The sequence below is a fragment of the Vombatus ursinus genome, unplaced genomic scaffold (assembly GCF_900497805.2).
Source record: "Vombatus ursinus unplaced genomic scaffold, bare-nosed wombat genome assembly UNPS02014789.1, whole genome shotgun sequence".
NCBI classification, from domain to species: Eukaryota; Metazoa; Chordata; class Mammalia; order Diprotodontia; family Vombatidae; genus Vombatus; species Vombatus ursinus.
In genome coordinates, this window is record NW_020954567.1 from 19513674 (window position 1) to 19531758 (window position 18085).

The 18085-nt window shown below is 35.2% G+C and overlaps 1 protein-coding gene across 3 annotated transcripts in view; it reads left to right on the plus strand.

Annotated features, from left to right (window-relative positions):
• The window catches only part of CEP350 (centrosomal protein 350), a 160457-nt gene that overhangs the window by 102488 nt on the left and 39884 nt on the right, over window positions 1-18085 (plus strand). For all 3 annotated transcript variants that reach the window (XM_027868604.1, XM_027868606.1, XM_027868605.1), the window contains exons 25-27: window positions 3108-3195; window positions 5007-5153; window positions 11591-11748. In XM_027868604.1, coding sequence (XP_027724405.1) covers window positions 3108-3195; window positions 5007-5153; window positions 11591-11748 — 393 coding nt within the window. The remainder of the gene's footprint in view (window positions 1-3107; window positions 3196-5006; window positions 5154-11590; window positions 11749-18085) is intronic.

Here is an 18085-nt window from a genome sequence, read left to right on the forward strand (position 1 = left end):
TGACCACAAGACACTGTGCTAGGTTCTATGAAGAGAATACAAAGGTGAATTGGATGTAGCTCATGTCCTTGTGGAGTTTATACATGAATAAATTGAAATGTATCCCTGTTGGGCCATTTTATGTTGCTCCCATTAAAATTCTTATTTAAATTCTATTTATTCTGTGACTTTGAAAAAATTCAGTGAAATTAAGATTCTATGTCCACCATCTTGAAAAAGAACATTCAAAAAAGATGAGACTTTTAAAATCTTGATAATACAATCATAAATAATTCTGGAGAGAAAGAAAAGGGAAAGGCATCTAAAGAAATCTTTGTAGATACACAGGGAGCTCTCTAATGAATTAATATTTAATTCATTTAATTCATTTAAATAGATGGACAAAAGGTGGAAGGAGGGGCCCGTGTCCAAGAATAAATAATAAACCTGTAAGAATAATCTCATGAAGTTCAGAGCCCTGTATGGCCTCAGACTTTTAAAAAGTGCTAAGGACAATAAATAACTAAGACTTTTGGGGCTGTGTCAAGAACATAAAATAAGAAAGGAAGGGATGTGCCTGTTACTTCTGATAGATGGTGGAATGGACGATGACAGAGAACAGTACTATTTAATACTTAATTATTTTCCATCTTTTTGTCAATGAGTATGAACTTTACATTGGAACAGGTATAGCATACATGGCTAAGTGGAATTAAGATCAAAATAGATGAAATAAAGTCGGCCTCAGACACTTGACACTTACTACCTTTGTGACGCTGGGCAAGTCACTTAACCCTGATTGCCTCACCAAAAAGCAAAAAAAAAAAAAAAAAAAAAGAATAACCAATTGCCTTAAAATGAGATTAAGTTATCTGGTCCATATAAATTACATTCCACAGTACTAAAAGAATTTGCAGGTGTGATTTTTTAACTCCTTTAAATATTCTTTGAGAAATCTTGGCAAATAAGAGAGGTACCAAAAGATTGTTTTGGCAAATGTTTTTTGGGTTTTTTTTTTTTCCCACAAAAAGACAGCTCCTGGAAATTTTAGATGTCTCCAGAAATGAGCTTAATGACAATCCCCAGCAAAATTCTAAAATGGACATTAAGCTGTTGAAAAAGGAAAGTGGCAATCACATAGTGTAAGCACTATAAATGTAGTAATTATGTAGAATTAATGTGGATTCACTAAGAAAAAGTTATATGAAACCAGTTTCATTTCTACTTTTTGATAGTTTCCAAATTAATAGGGCACAGAAATATAAGCAGGAATGTTCTAATCAATTTTTAGCCACTGGTTTTGTGAAAGAAAAAAAAAACCAGTATACCTGACATACTTTGTTTAGTCTGAATTACTAACATTTTCATCATTCCTTTCTTAAATCTGAGTACATATATGTGTATATATAAATATACAGACATATACGTGTGTATCTATCTATATGTATATATGTATGTAGATGTGTGTATGTATAAAACATGCTGTCACTGGAAATTTTAACAGTGGTTTTTCCCAAGCTAGTTCAAGCTGGCTTCTACTCACACTCCTGATTATAAGCATGATGTATATGGATTTCAGTAAGACATGTGACAGTCTGTCTCAAAATATCCTTGTGGATGAAATGGAGAAATGTGATCTGGAAGTTAATAAATTTAGGTGAATTGGTAGCTAGTTAATCAACTATATCTGAAGATTATTGATTAATTACAGTTTTATTTGTGTATTATAGGTCTCAATTTTAGGCCTTGCCCCAGTCAACATTTTTATTAGTGACCTGGTTGAAGACATATACATAAGATAGTAGAATTGGCATCCAAAAAATCTCAACTAACTGGAATAATGGGCCAAATCACAGGATTAAATTTTCATGGGGATAAATATAAATCACCAAGCTTGGTTCAAAAAAGTAAATTTCCACTCATAAGAAAAAAAATTAGGACTTTTGTTTGGCTAATCAAAATCATCAAGTAAAGCCATAATAGATATGAAATGACTGTGTGGCCAAAAACTAATTTAATATTAGACTATATTTATAGAGAACTATGTTGTCTAGAGTAAGGGAAGGGAGTATACTCTTCCCTGGTCTTAACCGTGTCTGTAATGTTCTATTTAGTTCTGAGCCTCACATATTGAGTACATTGGCAAACTGGGCATTAGAGGGAGATGACCAGGATAGCAAGGGTGCTCAAACATGACGTTATAGAAGGAATAAGGAACTGAAGAAGAGAACATATGGAAGGTAGGAGTGGGGAAGATGATGACTAATACCTGTCAGATATCTGAAGTGCTGTCTGCAGAAGTGGTATTAGATTTATTCTGTCAGGCTCCAGAGGCTAAAACTAGAAACAGTGGGTCAGAATTAAAGGAAAGCAACTTTTTAGTTCAGTTTTAAAGAAGAACTTTCTAAAGACTAGAACTCTTGAAAAATTGAAATGAGCTACTTTATGAGATTGAAATCTTTGACCTCAAGACATGATACTCAGTTACCATCTGTCAGGTTCATCACAGAGGACTAGATTTCTTTTAAAGTCTTTTCCAACTGCAGCAGTTCATGGTTGTATGACAATTTACCTAAACTGCATAAGGCAGCTTTTACCTGTAAGTATTTTTGTTTTTAATATGTGGTTACATATAGCTGTCTTGCTCTAATTTGAAAATGTTGTGCTACATTATTCTTCATTGAAATTTTCTCTGATGTTTTATTGTGACTAAGAGATGACCCAGAGTTCTGGGAGCCTAAGGAAGGTAATGTAGCTCAAGAACTGGTAGATCTGCCGAGGTGGAAAAACTTCAGATTTAGAGTTGATGGATTCTAAATATCTGTTGCCTAAGGATTAAACTTGCTGAATTGGGAGAGTCTTATGACTAGACAGTTGGTTACCAGGTGCTAAGATTTTTTTTTGGTCACAGGGAGTTATAAACCATTTATGTGGAGTTGTCATCTGCATCATTCAAGGATATTACTCACACTGGTGAAGTCATGGATCCTTGGTATATTGAAGAAGCATGTTAGACTGTAGGCTTACTAATGGAAAGAAATCCTTGAAATTAGAATTTAATAAAGATATTCTGTCTTAATTTATGTTTACATATACATATACATGTATATATATATATATATATGCAGACATCTACGAGACAAAGGAGAAGATGATAAAATGCCCCCTCTCCGGAAGAGACAGCGTGGCTTGCTGTTGAAATTGCAGCAGGAGAAGGTGAGAAGAAAAAAAATGCATTTCTAAAGGAAATTTACTAAGGTTAAACTAGTAAATAGATTTCATTTTTTTCTATAATTTTGGATAAGACTATTAGATTTTCTTTATACCTGGCCTAGTTTATGCTTTTATCAGTAGGAGTGTGGAGTAATGTAAAATGCATTGAACTCAGAATCAAGAAGACTCGAGTTTGAATCCTGCTTCAGACACTATGTGACCATTGGCAAGTTGCTTAACCTCTCTGACCTTCAGTTTCTTCATATGTAATATATGAATAATAATATCTATAGCACTTAATCTTCCATAGTCATTGCGAGGACCAAATGAGATGTTTCTGAAGCATCTTATAAACTTTAAAATGCTACATAAATGAAAAGAAGAAAAAAAATAGAGACGTTCACTGTTAGACTCCAAAGTGCTAAGTAAATGTGAACTACTTTGTTATTATGTTGGTAACAGATTTTTGCTAAAATTTGATTGTATCTGTGCCCTTGTTGAATTGCTGAATATACTAACAATCTCTCTGCCTTTGTAGAGCTGAGTAAATTAGCTTACAAAGTATACGCAATACTGACAACCTACATCCCTTTCTTATGATACTGCACTGTGTCATGCTTATCTTAATGCATTTCATCTCCCTACTAAGTTGTGGGCTCCTGGAAGGGAGAGACTCTTATTTTTTCATTTTTGTTTCCCCATTGTCTAGCACTTTGCTTTGTATGTAGCAAGTATGTTGTTAATATTTATTGAATTGAAATATGAATCATATTTCGTAATCCTAGATTGTCCTTTTATTTAGAAACCCTCGGGTTTGTTGTGTGGGTGTGCTGTATGTATTCTAATAGCTTCATTTCAGTCTTCAACTTTTGTGGATCATGGGGAAGAGAAACTTAGTTTTTGTTTTTTGTTGTCTTTAAGTAGGAAAGGTTATCTACAAAATTCCAGTAATAGTAATTCATACTTACATAAATTTATATAGTTTAAAAACCACTTTCTTCATAACCTCATGATGTAGAGGATAATAATGATGATAGGAATAGCACTTTTATTCAACTACAAAAGGCCGTTTTATCCATCTGTGCAATAGTTCACAGAAAATTAAATGCAAAAGAATGATAATAGGATAGTGACTTGTACCAGGACTGTTTTTATCTGAACTCCAATAACGAAAATAATAATAATAATAATAATAATAATAATAATAATAATAATAATAATAATAACTGATTTTATATAGCACTTAAAAACACTTTACATACATCAGCTCTTTGGAGTCTTATAATAACCTTGTAAGGTCGATATTTCTGAGATTACATTGTTCTTTTACATTTGAGGAAATTGAGGTTCAGAAAGATTTGGTAAGTCACCCATCGTCAGTTTTACTGAAGTGGAAGAGCAGGGTGCTTTTCACTGTACCTCGCTGCTTATGGATTGCTTTTGCCAAAAAACTAGTTGTTTTAGTTATAAACAGTACTGTTAATAAATGTGTAGGTGTTTTTACTTTTTTCAGGAACTCATATGTGCATAGGTTTGGCACTTATAACAGGCAGAGGAGCAAAAAAATAAGTTTTCCCATAATTGAAATAGAAAAGTTGGACAAGATGTGTAAACTATTTTTACAATGATAGTTTAATTTGGAGATTCTTAGTAATTATACATTAAAACTTACTGTTAAAATAAGGAAGATTCATAGTTATTTTAAGGTAGTTTATTTTTAAAAATATTTTCCCCTATACTACATGATGGCCTTTCCTTTGTATTACTTTGGAATCCTTACATCTCCTTTGCATTCCTAACTTTCTCACCCCTAGGCAGAAATTAAGCGTCTTCAGGAAGCCAACAAGGCAGCTCGGAAGGAAAGACAACTGATTCTTAAACAGCAAGAGGAAATAGAAAGAATCCGCCAAACCACATTTAAGCTTCAGGAGAAATTGAAGTCTGCAGGGGAAAATAAATTGGTAAATTGAAAAGATTTAAGTCAGTTTGTTTTCTTTTTTAAGGATGTTGTTTGCTTCCATCTCTGTTATCTAAAGGCTTCAAATGAATTTGTTAAGCTTCTCTTCTAATATGATACAAAGGCAGCTGTGCCAGCAGAGTGTATAGTGCTTAGCACAGTGTGTTTCACATAGTAGGTACTTAATAAATGTTTATCGATTGACTGATTGAGTGGATAAAGAGCTGGCCCGAAAGACCTAGGTGCAGGTCCCACTTTTGACAAATACATATTGTGTCCCAAAAGTTTTAGTGCAGTTTTAAGCTTCTTAAAAGGTGAACATGATGTTTGTCCCTAGTCAGGTCGCTTAACTCTCTGTGCTCTGGGAAACCAGAAGACTCTAAGTTGTAGAGAAGGTGCCAACCTGGATTGGTAGAGAGACATTTCTCATTTGGAGTTCCGTAGGTCAGTGAAATCACAGGTCCAGTTCTTGGCTGTCATATGCAGGTCATTTTCATTCTAATATTACAGTAAAGCACAAACCAGAAAGAAATTAACACGTGTATGTGTCCTCACTTTTTGAATAGTTTCTCTTTAAGATGTTTTTCATGACAAATTTTAGTTTTGATGGGATGGAACAAAGATACCAGTCTTAGTAAACTTGTTCTCATGTTTTTTTCATTCATAGACAGCTTTGGGACAGAGATCCTGTAGGCCACTTGAACTGCTTGGTTTCACTCGCCAATACAAAAATATCACAAGAGAAGTAATGGGAAGAATGTTGGTGCTTTTGATATGGCATCCATATAAACTATCTTATTGTAACCATATAAGGGAGAAAAAAATTACTATTCTGTACTCTCCCTTGGCAGTCTCAGCCACTTCAGTGACTTCCACATCTGTATCTTCAGCCCTGAACTCACACCTAAACATGAATATAGGTTGCCATCTGTGTACTTTGCACATCCATCTGGATATGACACTGGCATCTCCAACTTAACATATCCAAAATGAAGCTCATGGGGCAGCTAGGTGGCGCAGTGGATAGAGCACCGGCCCTGGAGTCAGGAGGACCTGAGTTCGAATCTGGCCTCAGACACATAACACTCACTAGCTGTGTGACTCTGGGCAAGTCACTTAACCCCAGTTGCTTCATATAAAAAAAAAATGAAGCTCATTATCTTCCCCACAAAGCTAACCCTCTTCTAAGCTAAGCTATTTCTTTTGAAGGCACAACTATCTTCACCCTTTTCTTTCCTTTAGCCTTTGTCAGTTACCAAATCTTATTTAGTTTACCTCAGTAGCATCTCTCATATCCATTTGCCATTCACACGATCAGTTCTCTCCAATCTAGATTATCGTAACAACCTCTTACATGGTTCTCCATGCTTCTAATCTCTGTCCCTTCTAATTTGTCTTCCACTAAGCTGCCAAAATCATCTTCCTAATGAAAAAGTAAGACCACATCACTCCCCATTTAAAAATCTTCAGTGGTTCCCTATTGCCACTAGAATAAAATAGAAATTCCTTTGTTGAGCATTTTAGATCCTCAGTCAGGCTCTGTACCACCTTTCTAGCTTTATATTTCTTGCCCTCTGGCACCATATGTTCAAAGCGGACTGTTAGCTTTTCTTCAACCTTCATGTGCCCAGCCCTGCCTCTGCCCTTTCACAAGCTGTCTTTATCTTTCCAATGAACTACTTCCTTATTCTTGCCTCTCAGAGTTGATCTCCTTCAAGGAATCATCCATAAAACCTTACTTGATCTGGGGCAGCTAGATGGCGCGGTGGCACAGCTCTGGCCTTGGAGTTAGGAGGACCTGAGTTCAAATATGACCTCAGATACTTGACGCTTACTAGCTGTGTGACTCTGGTCTACTCACTTAACCCTAATTGCCTCACCAAAAAGCAAAAAAAAACCCCAAAAACAAACCCAAAAACCTTACTTGATCCCCTGTGGTTGTTGTTCCCTCTCTTCTGAAATTACCTCTATTTATCTTTGTATGTTACCTTCTCTCAGTAGAGTGTGTTTACTCAGGGCAGCCTAACACAGAACCTTGCTCATAATAGACAATAAATGTTTAGGGATACAAGCAAAGTAGTAGACTGAGAGCTGGTTTCAGAGCTAGCAAGACCTGAGTTCAAACTGTGACTCTGGACAGTAGTTCAATAGAACTATGTGCTATGCTGTGCAGGGTTACCAAGAATGGACAGATTGGAGTGGAGAATTCTTAATTGTAGTGGAGAACCTCTCAGTTCAGAAGGTGTCCAAAATGTTACTGGAGACAACTACAAGTAGCTCCAGAAAGAATAAAGCAGCTGGGTCAAAGCCAAAAGGAAGCTTAGCTGTGGATGTGCTTGGTGACAAAGGGAAAGTTCCATGCTATAAACATCAGTATTGCGTAAGAACCTGAAATGTAAGATCTCTGAAAAGTAAGCTGGATGTGGTCAAACAAGAGATGGAAAGTTTGAACAGTGACATCTTGGGTGTCAGTGAACTTAAATGGATGGGAATAGGTGAATTTAATTTATTGTATATACTGTTGTGGGCAAGACTCTCTTAGAAGAGATGGAGTAACCCTCATTGTCAATAAAAGGGTGAGAATAAGCAGTGCTGAGGTGTAGTCTCAGAAATGACAATGATATCTGTTAGAATCCAAGGCAAATGGTTCAGCGTAACAGTAATCCAAGTCTATGCTCCAACAACTGGTTCCAGAGAAGCCAAAGTTGCTCAATTCTATGATGACCTACAACATTTAGAAATATTACCAAAAAAAGATGTCACATTCATCATAGGGAATTGGAATGTTAAACTAAGAAATCAAAAGCGAATTGGAATAACAGTCAAGTTTGGCCTTGGAGTAGAAAATGAAGCAGGGCAGAGTCTAATAGAGTTTTGTCAAGATAGCTCTCTGATCATAGCAGAGCATTCTTTTTCAACAACCCAAATGGTGACTCTACACATGGACATTACCAGATGGCCACTATAGAAATCAGATTGATTATATAATTTGCAATTGAAGGTGGAAAAGCTCCATATGGTCAGTTAATACAAGACCTGGAGCTGACTGTGGTTCAAATCATGAGCTTCTTATTGCAAAATTTAGACTCAAATTGAAGAAAGTAGAGAAAGCCATCAGACTGTAGGTATGACCTAAATAACATCCCTTGTGAATATGAAGTGCAGGTGATGAGCAGATTTAAGGAGAATGCCTGAAGAAATATGTACAGACGTTCACAATATTATACATAAGGCAGCAACAAAAAAACATCTCAAAGATAAAGAAGAGCAAGAAAGCAAAATGGCTGTCTGATGTCTTTAAAAATATCTGAGGAAAGAATAAAATGAAAGGTAAAGGAGAAAAGGAACGATGTACCCGACTGAATGCAGAATTCCAGAGAACAGCAAGGAGAGATAAGAAGGTTTTCTTAAATAAATTATGCAAAGAAATAGAAGAAAACAATAGAATGGGAAAGATGAGATCTCTTCAAGAAAATTAGAGATACTAAATCAGTATTGATTAGAGAATTGCAAATCAAAACAGCTCTGAGGTACCATATCACACCTATCAGATTGGCCAACTTGACAAAACAGGAAAATGATAAATGTTGGAGAAGATGTGGGAAAATTGGAACACTAATGCATTGTTGGTGGAGTTGTGAAATGATCCACCCATTTTGGAGAGCAATTTGGAACTATGCCCAAAGGGCTATAAAAATGTGCACACCCTTTGACCCAGCAATAGCACTTCTAGGGCTGTATCCCACAGAGATCATAGAAATGGGAAAAGGACCCACATGTACAAAAATATTTATAGCCGCTCTTTTTGTGGTGGCCAAGAATTGGAAATTGAGATGATGCCCATCAATTGGGGAATGGCTGAGCAAGTTGTGGTATATGAATGTGATGAAATACTATTGTACTATAAGAAATGATGGACAGGCTGACTTCAGAAAAACCTGGAAAGACTTGTATGGTCTGATGCTGAATGAAATGAACAGAACCAAGAGAACGTTGTACACAGTAACAGCCACGTTGTACGATGACTAATATTGATAAACTTAACCCTTTCCGGCAATACAAGGATCTAAGACATCTCCAGAGGCCTTGTGATGGAAAATGCTATCTACATCCAAAAAAAGAACTATGGAAGTTGAATTGCTATTTTTTTTCTCTTCTGTTGAGTTTTGTTTCCTCTTTCTGATGGTTCCTCCTATTGGTTTTAATTTTTACTTACAACATCAGTAATGTGAAAATATGTTTAATATGAATGTAAATGTATAGCGTATATCAGATTGTGCGCTGTCTTAGGGACGGTGGTGGGGAGGAAGGGGGAGAAAAATTTTAAACTCAAAAGCATATGGAAGTAATTATTGATAAATCAAAATAAATTAATAAAAAATAGAAAATTAGAGATATTGAGGGAGTGTTTCATGCAAAAATGGGCATGATAAAAGACAGAAATGGTAGGGACTTAACAGAAGTAAAAGAGATTAAGAAGAGGTAGCAAGAATATACAGAATAACAACACAAGAAAGAACTTAACATCACCAGTAACGATGATGATGTGGTTACTGATCTAGAGCCATACATTCTAGATAAAGAAGTCAAGTGGGCCATAGGAAGCATTGCTAACAGTAAGGCTAGTGGAGGTTATGGTATTCCAGCTGTTTAAAATCCTCAAAGACAATGCTGTTAAAGTGCCGCACTCATATGCCAGCAAATTTGGAAAATTCGACAGTGGCCACTGGTTTGGAAAAGATCAGTTTACATTCCAGACCTAAAGAAGGGCAGTACCGAAGAATGTTCAAATTACCAAACAGCTGCACTCATTTCACGTGCCAGGAAGGCTATACTTTAGATTCTGCAAGCTAGGCTTCAGCAGCATGTGAACCAAGAATTACCAGAAGGACAGGCTGGTTTTTTAAAAGGCAAAGGAGCTAGAGACTAAATTGCCAGTATTCACTGGATTATGGAAAAAGTAAGGGAGTTCCAGAAAAAATCTGCTTTTGCTAAAGCCTTTGTGCAGACCACAATGAAATGTGACAAGTCTTCAAAGAGATGGGAATACCAGATCATCTTACTTGTCTCCTGAGGAAACCTGTATGTCGGTCAAGAAACAACAGTACCAAACATGAAACAGCTGATTAGTGTAAGACTGAGAAGGGAGTAGGACAAAGCTATATATTGTCACCTTATTTATTTAACTTATGTACAAAGTACATCATGCAAAATGCCAGGGTGGATGAATCAAAAACCAGAATTAAGGTTGCCAGGAGAAATATCAGTAATCTCAGATATGCAGATGATACTACTCTGATGGCAGAAAGTGGAGAGGAATTAAGAAGCCTCTGATGAGGGTAAGAGAGGAGAGTGTAAAAGCTAGTTTGAAGCTTAACATTAAAAAAAAAACAACTAAGATCGTAGCAACTAAGATCATCGCATCACTTCCTGGCAAATAGAAGGAGAAGAAATGGAAGCAGTGTCAGATTGTATATTCTTGGGCTCAGAGATCAGTGAAGATGGTGACTGCAGCCATGAAATTAAAAAACACTTGCACCTTGGGAGGAAAGCTATGAAAAATCTGGATGGCATATCTAAAAACAGAGACATCACCTTGCTGACAAAGGTGTTTATGGTCAAAACTTTGCTTTTCCCAGTAGTAGTGTAGGGTTGTGACAGTCGGACTATAAGAAAAGCTGGGCACTGCAGAGTTGACATTTTCAACTTGTGGGGCTGAAGAAGACTTTTGAGAGTCACTTAGACAACAAGTAGATCAGATCAGTCAATATTTCAGTTAATTCAGATAATTCATTGGAAGGACAAATACTGAAGCTGAAGCTTAAGTACTTTGGCCATATAATGAGAAGACAGGATTCATTAAAAAGACTTTGATGCTGGGAGAGATTGACAGCAAAAGGAGAAAGGGATGGTAGAGGCTGAGATGGATAGTGTCATGGAAATAATGAGCAGGAACTTAGACAGACTTCAGGACATAGTGGAGGGTGGAAGGGCCTGGTCCGTGGAGTCATGAAAAGTTGGACATGACTGAACAATGACAAAATAATAAATTATTCAGCAATATAATAAGGTAGTAGTCTAGGAGTCAGAAGACCTGGACTTCCTAGCAGATTAACTTTTATTTGAAGTCACAAAGCCTGAATGCTTTGATTTTCTTATCTATGAAATAAAATATTTCTGTCTCCCCTTACCAACAGAAATGTTTTAAGGAAAGTACTGGTAGTAGTATATAAAGCACTGGTAGTAGTCTTTTTTTTTTTCCTTGAATTAGAAAGTAATATATTGAATATATTGAGTGTTAATAGATTACTTTGAAACTTTAATTATGGACATGTTTTACTAATAACATTTTTTTAGAATTATTTGAAAGGGAAATGTTCAAGAATATTTCAATTTATTTTCAATAAGATTTTTATAATATCTTACCCCTTTGATTTGCAGGAGCCTCGTAGTGAGGACGAGACAAAGCAAAGTAAGGCATCTAGTCCAGCTCCAACGGACTTAGAGACTCGAAGTCCTTCCCCCGTATCCATTTCTAGCAGTGAGACCAGCAGCATCATGCAGAAACTCAAGAAAATGCGCAGCCGCATGGATGAAAAGTAATTTGTTTTTGTAATTAAAATCTTTAATGTAAATAGTTTAAGCACATGAGATTTATCTTGTTTCATGACTACTAGGAAAGATTGTTGGGATATCTTTTTTATTAGGCCCAGTAGCATTATAGTAGAATTATTACTTCAAGTTAGAAGTCAATCTGTATATGTAAGTACCTTAATTTGTAATCATAACTGACCAATATTAATTTGAAATGAAGTTATTAGTTCAATATAACCACATAATTCACTCTCAGGTCACAGAATTCAGTACAATTCTAACATTACTTACTGGTCACCCATTTGTACTTTTTTTCCTTTGAAGCTAATTGATTCACTGGATCCCCCAAATCTTGTTTTGGTACAACTAATTGATGATGATAGATGAGATATTATTATTGTTATTGTTCTTACAGGTAAACTTCTGCAAATCTTAATATTTTTGCGTTTAGTCATGGCAGTGTCTCTTGGCATCTTTGATTTAAAACTTTAAAAGGAAGAACTGTCTCTCTTACTCTGAAACTCAAGTACACTTGTGCCAGGCGTGAGCTCTTTGGAAATAAAATTACTGATAGAGAGAAGAGGACTAATCTTGAGACCCTATTCTATTCCATTTACTGATTCAAAACTAATTGAAACAGTGCTTAAATTTAAACTGTGTAAATAGATTTGGGGTGCTTTTTTTCTCATTAGAAGGAAAGCTAAGTTTTTTCCTGAAATATTGAATGAATTTGCAGTCTTTGTTTCTTGGATCCTCTTTTCATAGCCTATTTTAATCAAAGGGAATTTCACATTTAGATATGACTAGAGCTTTGACCACATAAAATGACATTTAAATGAAAATTAGCCCTCAGGTTTACACTCAACGTATTGCCATTATAAACTGGCAGCAGGGGGCAACATGCAATAGGAGATAAATAGCTAGCCTTGGAGTTAGGAAGACCTGGGTTCAAGTCCCAGTTCCGACACCTTGTTGACTATGGTGACTCTGGGCAAATCACTTAACTAGTATGCCACAGGGCCCGGGCAGTTTTCTAAGACTATATTGTAAAGGAAGTTTCTTCACTGAGCATTCCTTATACTATTAAGATCTCAAGTCTAGTCTATAAAATAAGCTCATAGTTGCTTAGCCCATTTTTCAGGGTAACTATTTAATGCAATATGTAGTCTTTAACCTGTATAGCAAATTTCTTTGAAGAAATCTGTACATTATAGAGAATATTTTTGAGCTACTTCCTTGATGAGACATCATTGCTTCAGATGTGTCTATTATTTGTGTACCATTTTTTATTAAAAAAACAACCAACCCTTTTGAAAGTTATCATGGAACATATAGACAAGTAATCTTCACATTATATTTTGTGAAGAAGCTATATGCTGAATAAAATGAAACATAGGAAAGGGAGTTTCTCTCTGTGATGGATAGAGCATCATTAAAAGTAGACATTATATTATGGTCATCTGTTAAAATCTTAGTTTTTTTTTTTTTCCTTAAGTTCTATCACTAGACCTATAAAAACACTTAGGTTCCTGGGAATGTTAAATTTGAATTTGGAAACATTTCTTCTTTGTACAATGGGAAGAACAAATTATATAGGTAAAATTAACTCATTTCTCTCTCCTAATTAATGTACCAAGGCAACTTGGAAAAATCTCCTAAGCATCATTTTAAATATTTATCACCTCTTTAACCAAGTTAGAAGCTACTTACAAAGTAAAAAATTGACAGATTTGGGTTACATTTTCTACCAATTGGTAAAAGACAAAAAAGCATAATACTAATCAGTTCCTGAGTAATCAAGAGTTGACAATACATGTTTACTGGTGTGGCTGCCATATGTTACTTTGTTTCACATAAACATGAAAATACCATTGTCTTTAAGAAAGCTTAGATTAAGACTTTTCCTCTTAACTCAGAGATGTAGTCACACTTAAATAAGTCATACCAAAGTTCCTTTAAAACATGTAATGAATATTATTGCCTTAATTCAGGAGCACAAAGGGGACCTTAGTACCTTTTATTTTATTAGAGTGGTTATACCTCTTACATTTGGGTATTTCTGATTGAGACAGAAACCTTGTAATCTTTCACTGGGCTGATAGAGACAGAGAAACAGAATAAGAAAATGTATTTATTTCTTTTTATTTTTTTTTATTTTTTATTTTTTTATTTTTAGGCAATTGGGGTTAAGTGACTTGCCCAGGGTTACACAGCTAGTTAAGTGTCAAGTCTTTGGTCGGAGGTCGGATTTGAACTCAGGTCCTTCAGACTTCAGGGCTGGTGCTCTATCCACTGCGCCACCTAGTTGCCCCTATTTACTTCTTATAATAGAAAAATTGTTCACTTTACCTCTACTAATAAAATTAAGTCTGATAAAAATGTGAAAGAATTAATTCAATTTACAATTAAAAGTAGTCTGTTCCTTTTTTAGCTGGAGGGAGGGAGGGAATTTTGGAAATGGAGCGAACCTTAAAGGTCATTTAAGTTCAACCCCCATATTTTATATAAGAGGAACCTGAGACCCAAAGAACTTAAGTAACTTATTACAAGGTCACATAGCTAGTTAGTGGCTAAAGTAATAATAAAAACAATCTTTGATTTTTAGTCCATTACTATTTTCTGTCTATCATATAGTTTTCATTTTTCAAGCCATTGAATTACTCATAATGCAACACCATGATGTGAACTTATAAGTTTAGCTATTCATCACTTAACTTGACAGTCTAAAGAGGTTAATTATGGCATGTTTTCATAGTATTTTACAATTGAAAGTGTGTTTCTTTGGGGAAAAAATTGGTTCTTAGAAGTAAGTCAAGTAATAGTCACATACAATAGATCTTTTAAAAGATCACATAGTTAAAAGAAAAACTGGATACTAACAATATTATTATGGTAAACTTGTTAAGTTCCATTAAAAAAGTCAAAAGGAAAAATATAATAATAAAAAATTCTAGTAGCATGAATATTTGCCTCATCCTCTCTCCAATATTGTTCTCATAGAGGTAGCAGTTTGAGTAACATTTTTATAAACTTAAAACTCTGTTAATAATTTTGGCTTTATATGCATCCTTTTTGGTGTATTTTCCCTTTTTGTGTGTGAGGCAATTGGGGTTCAGTGACTTGCCCAGAGTCACACAGCTGGTGAGTGTTATGTGTCTGGGGCAGAATTTGAACTCAGGTCCTCCGGACTTCAGGGCTGGTGCTCTATCCACTGTGCCACCTAGCTGCCCCTACTTTCCCTTTTCTTAAAATTATATAGAAATATTGTTGTGGTTTGGTCTCCCATTCTCTTTGCTATTCATTTTGATGCTCTGCTTTTTTAGTGCTCCCTAATAAACATTGTATTCCAAGTTTTGCTTCCTTTACTGCCTCATTTGGTGCAGTCTCAGTTGCTATTATCTAGAAAATGACTTGGGAAAGAAGCTTCACCAAAGAAGTCTTGAGGCTCTTATCTATGCCATGAACACAGCCTTTAAGTCGTTGGAATGATTTTGAATCCCTGTGCTATAGGAAAATTTATGAGGAAATCAGCTTAGATTTCCTCTTATAAATGTTTTGAAGGGACTAGGGTCATCCCTGCAAAGTCCTTCAAAATTCTAAAAAGGTGCAAAAATTCTTAAATATAATGTTGGTTATTATTCATTCTAACTAATAATTGTAAAAGCAGCTTATGTTGATGTACCAAATGGATAAATACATAACTTTTATAGTTGCAATCCATTATCTCATTTGATTCTTTACAACACCCTTATCAGTCATGTAAGTATTATCATTCTTCTTACTAAAAAGGAATCTCTGAGACTCAGTGAGGCTCTTTGACTTTCTTGGGGCCATGTAGCTAATAAATAGCAGAATCAGGACTTGAACCAACTTATTTAGACACCATATCCAAATTTTTTAGACTCAACTCTATCATGCTATTTATTATAACTAGGCTGTTTTAGGTAAGTCAGATATGTTTTATGTTAGATTTGATGTTTTATGTGCTAATTTTATATTATGTAAACATCCCCAATGTACAAGTATTTAAAATATAGGTATTTTAAAATAAAAATAAATCAAATAGTACGTTGAGGGTGTTTTATGTAGTATATATAGTACATTTTTGCTTGATTTTATGGGACAGACATAATTTTTCTATTTTTAAATTATAGTGGTTTATGGGTAGTTTGCTTTTATAACATATTGTTAAATCCATGTTTTATTTTGGTCCTAGTCCTTCAGAACTCATTTTTTGAATTATAAAATTGTTCTTTTGGGAAATTGCAAAATCGTAAGAGTTGTAAGCTTAGAGTTTACCTGGAACAGTTACTACTTGAAACCCTCAACACATTGTCATCTAGTTCAAAGACATCTAATGAAAGAGTGGTCGTAACTACATAATAGCTTATGACATCTTTAGGCAGCTCTAATAAAAGAGTTGTTCCTTAACTTGTGCTAAAGTTTGCATCCCTGTAATTTAAACCATTTGTAACAGTTCTACTCACTTTCTTAAGTTAATTAATTAATTATTGCTTTTTGGTGAGGCAGTTGGGTTAAGTGACTTGCCCAGGGTCACCCAGCTAGTAAGTGTCAAGTGTCTGAGGCTGAATTTGAACTCAGATTCTCCTGACTACAAGGGCAGAGCTCTATCCACTTCGCCACCTGGCTGCCCCCTGAAGTTAATTTATAATGCAGTTTCTAGGAGCACGTCGCAGAAGCTACTCCTTATTCCCTTATGTGAAAGTTGAAAGCAGTCTGGGGAGGATCATCTGTTAAACCCCTTTACTTTTATAGTGGAGGAGCCTGAAACTCAGAAAACTGGAGGGAATCTGTCCACAGACAGACGGCATGTAAATAACAGAAGAGAGCTGCAATTCCAGCTTCTCTGACTCTAGGGCTTACACTCCTTCTCCTAAGCTATGTTGTTAAGGACCTAGTAAAGTCCTTTTTGAGTGAGAGAGATTTGCTCCAATGTCAATTAAGACACACAAGTTGTGTTGTTGAATGTGTGATACTTAAGCACATTAGTAGGTATTTTTAGGACTGGGCTCAAAGAGTCAGGATTCAAACCCAGATTCTACCATTTACTAGTGCCATGAGTGTAGGCTGGTTGCTTCAGCTTTCAGGGCATTGGTTTCCTCATGTGTAAAGTGAGGGGACTGAATTGGAGGAGCTCTCAGGTTCTGTCTAGCTTAACAGTCTATGATTCTGTAAAAATCTTTAGCCACATGACAGCTTGGCCTATATCTTCCTCATTAGGGACAGCTAGCCCATCAAGATAGTATTTGTTGATCTAGAGAAATATTAGATATTATCAAACAGCTGAGCACCAAAACTTAAATAATAATGCAAGTCAAACTAGACTGTTACTTAGAAAAAAATGTGACATGTAGCAATAATTTATGTGTTCATAGAAAAATAGAAATTGCCAAATTGGAGTATAGCAGTAGTCCATCTAGTCTAATATTCTGTTGCAAATAGAGGCCCTGCTAGAGGGCATGATTATTCTCCTTAAAGGTAGTTCTAGTAAGTTTTTATTAGGAGTAAACATTTATGACTGTCGTTGACAAATTTGTCCAACCCCTATTTATATTTTTCTTGCTTACATCATCTCTTGGAATAGTAAATTCCCTGAGGTTATCTACTATGTCATATTTTGTTATATTTGTCCTAAGCTTACCTTGCTCAAATTTCAAAGGGTGCCTTTAATTCTATTTAGTAAAATCTGTTGGGCAAGGTATACCTGTATTTTTCCATGCAAAGGAATTTCCTTCTTAATCTAACTCCAGTACTCAATTTATGGATGTTTTATTACACTGTATTTTATTTTAAATTCATATATTAAACATTTTACTTCCCTCTTCATTTTCAGAAAGTTAGATCTGATGAGACTATCTAATCTTTAAAGAAAGGGAAATTAATTACCACTACATATACCAACAGGAAAAAATAACTGCACTTTGTTATGGAGATAGATTAAAAGAAATGTAAATTGTACCTTTATAGTTTTGTTATACACGTTCCAATGTTGTTTTGTTACTTTTTTGTACTAGGTCTTGCATGCATTTAGCAGTTGTGCATTTAAGAGGGTGGGTGATATTTGTATTATAAATAAATCTATGGAACCTTTTGCCAAGTAGAGTAGTACTTTAATAATTGGCACAAAAAGAAACTTACTGTATATTGACAAAGAATGGCAAGGAAGACACACTGTTTTTTAATGGAACTTGGCAAGAATGTTTTCCCTTAAATCCCATAGTGCAGAAAATCAAAGCAATCCAGCAAAATAATGTTCCCCAAGACGTTTTGTGATTGTGGAGGGATAGTGAATATACCAAATTACTTGAAAGCAATGTTTGA